Here is an 8251-nt window from a genome sequence, read left to right as displayed (position 1 = left end):
TCTTGTCACATGTGACAAGGCACAGTGAAATTCTTTGCTTGTACACCCAATGTGTACAAGGTGGCTGAAGGGATAGTCTGGGATCATGTTATAGGAACAGAATTAGGCCATTCGGCCCATCAAATCTACTCCGCCATTCAAACTTGGCAGATCTACCCCTCTTAACCCCATTCTCCTGCCTTCACCCCATAACCCCTGACACCCATACTAATCAAGAATATATCTATTTATCTCTGCCTTAAATATATATATTGCCTTGGCCTCTACAGCGTTATGTGGCATTTAATTCCACAGATTCACAACCCTCTGACTAAAGAAATTCCTCCTCATCTCCTTCTTAAATGAACGTCCTTTTATTCTGAGGCTGTGATACGATACGATAAAACTATTCATCCCAGAGGGAAATTGGTCTGCCTACAGTCACAACACACAAGGTACATAAAAACTTGAAATTAAAAGTGAGAACAAAAAGAAAAAGACAAGCAACTGTTGGCTGGCTGCCGTGTGCACAGCGCCTTCACCGGAACAGACGTACAAACAAACAAACACAGGCTTATCCCCTGGGCAGAGGATTCTAAAGTAGTGTGTGACCCCTCCCCACACCGGGTCTCCTGTTGTTCTTCATGGCGGTCCCCCCACGCCAGGTACACATTGTCTTCCCGTCCCCCCTCACGTTCATCGACCGCGAGGCACCACCAAGGCTGCGGCACCCGCTGCCGCTGCTGAGTCTACCATCACCGCCATCTCTGGGGCTCCTTCGGCCCAGACAGGCCTCGCCGCCCAGCTTCACTGCAGTCCCCTGGGTGGCCCGTGGGGCAAGTCGGGCCTACCGGGGCGCGTTCCGGCCGTCGTTCTGGTCGGCGGCGGTGCAGTTGTCTGGCGGGTGGATCGGGCCCTCGTGCCTCCCCGGGACCTCTGGTCCTAGACTCCCACTAGTGGAAACATCCTCTCCACATCCACTCTACCCAGGCCATTCACTATTCGGTGAGTTTCAATGAGGTCCCCCCTCATCCTTCTAAACTCCAGCTTTATTTTGCGAGACTGCAGCTCAGTGCAGGTGGGTTGGGCACGCTACAGTGACACAAAAAGCTTGCGTCCCTTTTCAGGACAGACGATGACAGTGATGTAACATTTGAAACATGGATGATGGACACGGAAGAAGAAGAAGAAGAAGTAATCGGGTTCGATGTAGATGATATGACAAGCTGGAGGCACTGAAGGAGTGAGAGGGGTTTCACTCAGAGAGTGGTGGGTGTATGGAACGAGCTGCCAGAGGAGGTAGTTGAGGCAGAGATTATAATAGGATTTAAAAGACATTTGAACAGGTACACAGAGAAGAAAGGTTTCTAGGGATTTGTGCCAAATGCAGGCAGGTGATACTAATGTAGATGGGGCATCTTGGCTGGCTTGGACTTGGCTGAAGAGCCTGTTTCCATGCGATACGACTACAATTGCCCACCCGGTGCGAACAATTGACCATTTGTGACTGAGCTCTAGGGAGAGGTTGGGCAGGCTAGGACTATATTCCTTGGAGTGCAGGAGGCTGAGGAGTCATCTTACAGAGGTGTACAAAATCATCAAGGGAATAGAGTGAATGACAGTCTTTTATCTAGAGTTGGGGAAATCATGAACCAGAGGACATAGGTTTAAGGTGAGGACAAAAGAGATGTAACAGGGGCGCAGCGGTAGAGTTGCTGCCTCACAGGGCCAGTGACCCGCATTCATTCCTGACCTCAGGAGCTGTCCGTACAGAGTTTGTACGTTCGCCCTGTGACCACGTGGGTTTTCTCCGGATGCTCCGGTTTCCTCCCACATTTTCCTCCCACATTTTCCTCCCACAGTACAGGTTTGTAGGTCAATTGGCTTTGGTAAAAAATTGTAAATTGTCCCTCGTGTGTAGGATAGTGCTAGTGTACGGCGATCACTGGCCGGTGGGTTGATGGACGCGTTTCCGTTATGTATCTCTAAACTAAACTCAACTAACTTGAAAGGGTCACATTCACACTTACATCCACCGGAACACATTCCCATGAGTGAGTGGGTTAACATATGATGAGCGTTTGTCGGTACTGGGCCTGTACTCGCTGGAGTTTAGAAGAATGATGAGGGGGGATCTCATTGAAACTTACAGAATAGTGAAAGGCCTGGATAGAGTGGATGTGGAGAGGATGTTTCCACTAGTGGGAGAGTGTAGGACTAGAGGTCACAGCCTCAGAATTAAAGGACGTTATTTTAGGAAGGAGATGAGGAGAAATTTCTTTAGTCAGAGGGTGGTGAATCTGTGGAATTCTTTGCCACAGAGGCCAAGTCTGTGAATATTTTTAAGGCAGAGATTTATAGATTCTGGATTAGTACGGGTGTCAGAGGTTATGGAGAGAAGGCAGGAGAATGGGGTTGAGAGGGAGAGATAGATCAGCCATGATTGAATGGTGGAGTAGACCTACTGGGCCGAATGGCCTAATTCTGCTCCTAGCACATGACCTTATTTAGGGGGAGCTTGGTGATCTTGAACAGTGGCTGATCAAACCCGCAGACAAGGGCACGCTCTAGTGTTGGATTGCGGAATTGCAGCCAGCAAACCTTTCATTCTAGAAACAAGGAATTGTAGAAGTTAGACACAAATTGCTGGAGTAACTCAGCGGGACCGGCAGCATCTCTAGACAAAAGGAATGGGTGGTGTTTTGGGTTGAGACCCTTCTTCAGACTTGTTTGCCTCGTCTGTCTGAAGAAGGATCATGACCAGAAATGTCACCCATTCCTTCTCTCCAGAGATGCCGCCTGACCCGCCTGAGTTACTCAAGCTTTTTGTGTCTATCTTCAGGCTCAAGCCAGCATCTGCAGTTCCTTCCTTGGTCACCCTACTGTGGCGGTCAACCAATGTCCCGATTCTGAGCCACATCTCAACCAGTGCTTGGTTCCCGGTGCTGCTCTGCTAAGTTCACGCCCCACAAAACAGACTCTGAAGTGGCCAAAAATGGGAAGAGAAGACCGTACTTTATTGCTTGGGCCAAGAATTGTGTGGTTATCGAAACTCTCTTCAGTTCTAAATGCTGACGCGGCCTTCCACAATGTTTGCAAGTGACAGTTCATCAACACAGGAAGAGTTTCCCTCCGTGACCTTTGCAATCTGAGGAGGAGCAATGAGAAAGAAAGCGTTAGCAATTAAACCTTTGTGTGAAAGCAGTTGACATTTCCTGGGATGTCCTTACTTGATAGGACTGTCCAGGAACACAGAGAAATGGTCTAATTGATCTTGGGATTATATTTGTATCAGAACCCCCAGACCACAAAAAATCTCCAGCAGCACCAGAGTGCACTGACTGTATCGAGGCTACCTCCTGCACGACTCATTATTCATTAACTTCACTACCAATTTCCATCCTGCCCCATAGCAGAAGCGTCCATGTGGTGGGGCTGGAAACTGGAAGTGCCCTGAGCCAATTCTGCTACCACCACCACCTCTTGTACAAGCGATGGCTCCCACTGACTGTCGCCGGAAGCTTGCGCCCTTTTCAGGACGGACGATGACAGTGGTGTAACATTTGAAACATGGACGATGGACATGAACGAAGAAGAAGAACTTCAACTCCCCCTCCCATTCCCAATCTGACCTTTCTGTCCTGGGCCTCTTCCATTGTCAGAGTGAGGCCCAGTGCAAATTGGAGGTAGTTTACGCCTCAGTGTTATGAGCATTGACTTCTCCAACTTCAGAGAGTCCCTGCTTTCCCTCTCTATCCCCTCCAACTGCCCAGTTCTCCCACTAGTCTTCCTATCTCCGACTACATCCTATCTTGGTCCCGCCCCGTCCCCTGACATCAGTCTGAAGAAGGGTCTCGACCCGAAACGTCACCCATTCCTTCTCTCCAGAGATGCTGCCTGACCCGCTGAGTTACTCCAGCATTTTGTGCCCACCTTGGACCATCTCCGACATCTCCCTTCGTTTTCGTGATCTAACTGTCTCCATCCCAGGAGATACACCATTGACTGACATCTATGATAAACAATAGACAATAGACAATAATAGACAATAGACAATAGGTGCAGGAGTAGGCCATTCAGCCCTTCGAGCCAGCACCGCCATTCAATGCGATCATGGCTGATCACTCTCAATCAGTACCCCGTTCCTGCCTTCTCCCCATACCCCCTCACTCCGCTATCCTTAAGAGCTCTATCCAGCTCTCTCTTGAAAGCATCCAACGAACTGGCCTCCACTGCCTTCTGAGGCAGAGAATTCCACACCTTCACCACTCTCTGACTGAAAAAGTTCTTCCTCATCTCCGTTCTACTGACTCCCACAGCTATCTAGACTGAGTCCCACCCTATCTCCTGAAAAGACTCTATCCCCTACTCCCAATTCCACAGTCTACGCCACATCCAAGTTGAGCTGTTCCATGCCAGGACATCCGAGATGTCCTAATTCTTTGGGGGAACGGAGGTTCCCCTTTTCCATCATAGATGAGGCCCTCACACGCGTGTCCTTGGTATCCCGCAGCTCCGCTCTTGCTCCCCCTCCCCTCCGGTCACAAAAGGGCAGAGTCCCCCCTAATCCTCACCTCCCACCCCATCAGCTGTCATATGCAGCAAATAATCCTCCGACATTTTCACCACCTCCCTTGAGATCTCACCACTAGCCATATCTTCCCATCTCCACCTCTTTTCGCTTTCTACAGAGACTGTTCCCTCTGCAACTCCCTGGTTAACTCATCCCTTCCCACCCAAACCACCCCCTCCCCAGGTACTTTCCCCTTCAACTGCAGGAGATACAGTGAAAGGCCTGGATCGAGCCGATGTGGAGAGGGTGTTTCCACAAGCAGGAGAGCCTAGAACCAGAGGGCACAGCACCATATAAAAGGACGTACTTTTAAAAAGGAGATGGGGAGGAATTTCTTTAGCCAGATGGTGGTGAATCTGTTGAATTGATTGCCACAGATGGCTGTGGAGGCCAAGTTATTGGGTGTTTATAACGCACAGATTGACGGATTCTTGATCAGTGAGGGTGTCAAACGTTATGGGAAGACAGGAGAATGGGGTTGAGAGGGAAAGATAGATTAGCCATGATTGAATGGCGGAATAGACGTGATGGGCCGAATGGCCTCATTCTGCTCCTGTGACTTATGAACTAACGAGCGGTGCACGAAGATGTAATGTGACCATGGGTCTGGTGGGCTGGTGGGTGATCTCAGGGCTGGACAGTGGCCTGGACTGCCCAGCCTTGGGCCGTTGGGCGTGAAGTACTTACTCAGCAGGCTGCTCAGAAGGAGGCGTAGGTTGCCGACCCCGTCACTGCCCCCGGAGTGGAAGGGTTCCGGCGCGTGGTTCTAACCGTCAACCCGTGGCCTGAAGCCTTGTCCACCGGGCCACACACCTCCACCTCCACCACGTGCCAATCCAACAAACTGTGGGGGCAATGGGCACAACGTGAATGGCCCGGGGTGACCCTCTCACCCCCACCCCTCTCACCCCCACCCTCTCACCCCCACCCTCTCCCTCACCCCACCCTCTCTCCCTCACCCCACCCTCTCTCCCCCACCCTCTCACCCCCACCTTCCCCACTCTCTCTTACCCCCACCCTCTCACCCCCACCCTCTCTCCCTCACCCCCACCCTCTCTCCCTCACCCCCACCCTCTCTCCCCCACCCTCTCCCTCCCACCCTCTCTCACCCCACCCCTTCTCCCCCACCCTCTCACCCCACCCTCTCTCCCCCACCCTCTTACCCCCACCATCCCACCCCTACCCTCTCTCCCTCACCCCACCCTCTCTCCCTCACCCCACCCTCTCTCCCTCACCCCCACCCTCCCACCCTCTCACCCCCACCCTCTTCCCCCACCATCCCACCCCCACCCTCTCTCCCTCACCCCCACCCTCTCTCCCTCATCCCCACCTTCTCTCCCCACCCCACCCTCCCACCCTCTCTCCCACCCTCTCCCTCCCACCCTCTCTCACCCCACCCTCTCTCCCTCACCCCCACCCTCTCCCCCTCTCACCACCTTCTCTCCCCACCCCCACCCACTCTCCCTCACCCCCACCCTCTCTCCTCACCCCACCCTCCTCTCCCTCACCCCACTCTCTCACCCTCACCCCCACCCTCTCTCCCCCACTCTCCCCTCTCTCACCCTCACCCCCACCCTCTCTCCCCCACTCTCCCTCCCTCACCCCACCCTCTCCCCCCCACCCTCTCTCCCTACCCTCTCTCCCTCACCCCCACCCTCTCTCCCTCACCCCCACCCTCTCTCCCCACCCTCTCTCCCTCTCCTCCACCCTCTCTTCCTCACAAGCACCCCCTCTCACCCCCACCATCTCTCCCCACCCTCTCTCCCTCTCCCCCACCCTCTCTCCCTCACCCCCACCCCCCCACCCCCACCCTCTCACCTCCACTCTCTCTCCCTCACCCCCACACTCTGTGCCTCACCACCACCGTCTTTCCATCACACCCACCCTCTCACCCCCACCCTCTACCCCCACCCTCTCTCCCCCCACCCTCTCTCCCCCCACCCTCTCTCCCCCCACCCTCTCTCCCCCCACCCTCTCTCCCCACCCCCCCCCACCCCCCCCCGTGCCCGCACTGACCTGGGGTCAGACACTAGGCAGCCCTGTACCCGGTCGAAGCCCAGATTGTGGGCGGCCATGGCAGCAGCTGCCATGGTGTTGACGTTGTTGGGTGCCAGGGGGCAGAGACCCCTCACCGGGCCCTGGTACAGCACCGCCCGCTGCCCCCGACTCTCCCCCTGCGCCCCCAGAACCCCCTCCAGCCTGAAGCTGTCGGGGTGCTTGCTCATCGTCACCTTCAGAGCCTAGGTCAAGGGGGAAAGGTCAGGGGTCGGAGGGAAGAAATGGGGATGGAGGGGTGGGGGGAGCAGGTTACACTGGTGGGGGGATGGGGGGGGGGGGCGGTCTGTTAAGGTCCCCTCCCACCAAATCCCTTACCCATCCACCACCCCTCCCCACCCCTCCCCTTCCCCCCCTCTCCCCTCCCCACCCCTCCTCTCCCCACCCCACCCCTCCCCTTCCCCCCCTCTCCCCTCCCCTCCCCTCCCCACCCCTCCTCTCCTCACCCCACCCCTCCCCACCCCTCCCCTCCCCACCCCTCCCCTCCCCCCCTCTCCCCTCCACTCCCCTCCCCACCCCTCCCCTCCCCTCCCCTCCCCACCCCACCCCTCCCCTCCTCTCCCCGCCCCTCCTGACCTGCAGGGTTCCGCTGTCGGCCATTTTCTGGATGTCGGCTGCCCCCCACAGTGCGCCGCTGGGCACGTACAGGGTGTGTCCGTGCCCCCTCGCCGCCTCCCGGCACGCCGCCTCCACCGCCGGATCAGCAAACGCTGTGGGAGACCCGACCTGGGCAAACACCAGTGACCCCTCACCTCACATCCCCACCTGCCCACCCCATCACTGCCCATCCCCCCACCTGCCCACCCCCACCTGCCCACCCCAACCCCTGCCCATCCCCACCTGCCCACCCCCACCTGCCCACCCCATCACTGCCCATCCCCCCACCTGCCCACCCCCTCCTGCCCACCCCCACCTGCCCACCCCCACCTGCCCACCCCCACCTGCCCACCCCCACCTGCCCACCCCCACCTGCCCACCCCCACCTGCCCATCCCCACCTGCCCACAACCCACCTGCCCACCCCATACCTGCCCACCCCCACCTGCCCATCCCCACCTGCCCACAACCCACCTGCCCACCCCATACCTGCCCAACCCAACCTGCCCAACCCCACCTGACCACCCCCACCTGCCCACCCCCACCTGCCCACCCCCACCTGCCCACCCCCACCTGCCCACCCCCACCTGCCCACCCCCACCTGCCCACCCCCACCTGCCCACCCCCACCTGCCCACCCCCACCTGCCCACCCCCACCTGCCCATCCCCACCTGCCCACAACCCACCTGCCCACCCCATACCTGCACAACCCAACCTGCCCAACCCCACCTGACCACCCCCTACCTGCCTACCCCCACACACTGACCCCCCCCCCACACTGACCCCCCACCCTCTCACCCGTCTGCCCCGCTCTCGCCTCGTGCTCACACTGTGGGAAGCTCCACGACCCCTTCCCCAGCGGGCAGGCACCCTGGTTGCTTCTGTCAACATTGGGGTGACACAGAGGGTGCACGTCCTTCCCACATCTCCCACCCCCCATCCACAATCCCCTCCCCCCACCCACACTCCCCTCCCCCACCCACACACACTCCCCTCTTCCCACCCACACTCCTCTCCCCCCACCCACACTCCCTTCCCCCCACCCACC

At 57.1% G+C, this 8251-nt stretch overlaps 1 protein-coding gene across 3 annotated transcripts in view; it reads right to left on the bottom strand.

Annotated features, from left to right (window-relative positions):
* Positions 1-2981: 2981 nt before the first annotated feature.
* Positions 2982-8251, bottom strand: part of aspdh (aspartate dehydrogenase domain containing) — a 10693-nt gene continuing 5423 nt past the window's right edge. For all 3 annotated transcript variants that reach the window (XM_078429086.1, XM_078429085.1, XM_078429087.1), the window contains exons 5-8: positions 7184-7333; positions 6569-6792; positions 5240-5396; positions 2982-3127 (exon numbers count right to left, since the gene is read on the bottom strand). In XM_078429086.1, the coding sequence (XP_078285212.1) occupies positions 5252-5396; positions 6569-6792; positions 7184-7333 (519 nt within the window). In that variant the 3' untranslated portion in view covers positions 2982-3127; positions 5240-5251. The remainder of the gene's footprint in view (positions 3128-5239; positions 5397-6568; positions 6793-7183; positions 7334-8251) is intronic.

Source organism: Rhinoraja longicauda, chromosome 36 (genome assembly GCF_053455715.1).
Source record: "Rhinoraja longicauda isolate Sanriku21f chromosome 36, sRhiLon1.1, whole genome shotgun sequence".
NCBI lineage: Eukaryota > Metazoa > Chordata > Chondrichthyes > Rajiformes > Arhynchobatidae > Rhinoraja > Rhinoraja longicauda.
This window is presented reverse-complemented; position numbering and strand designations above follow the sequence as displayed.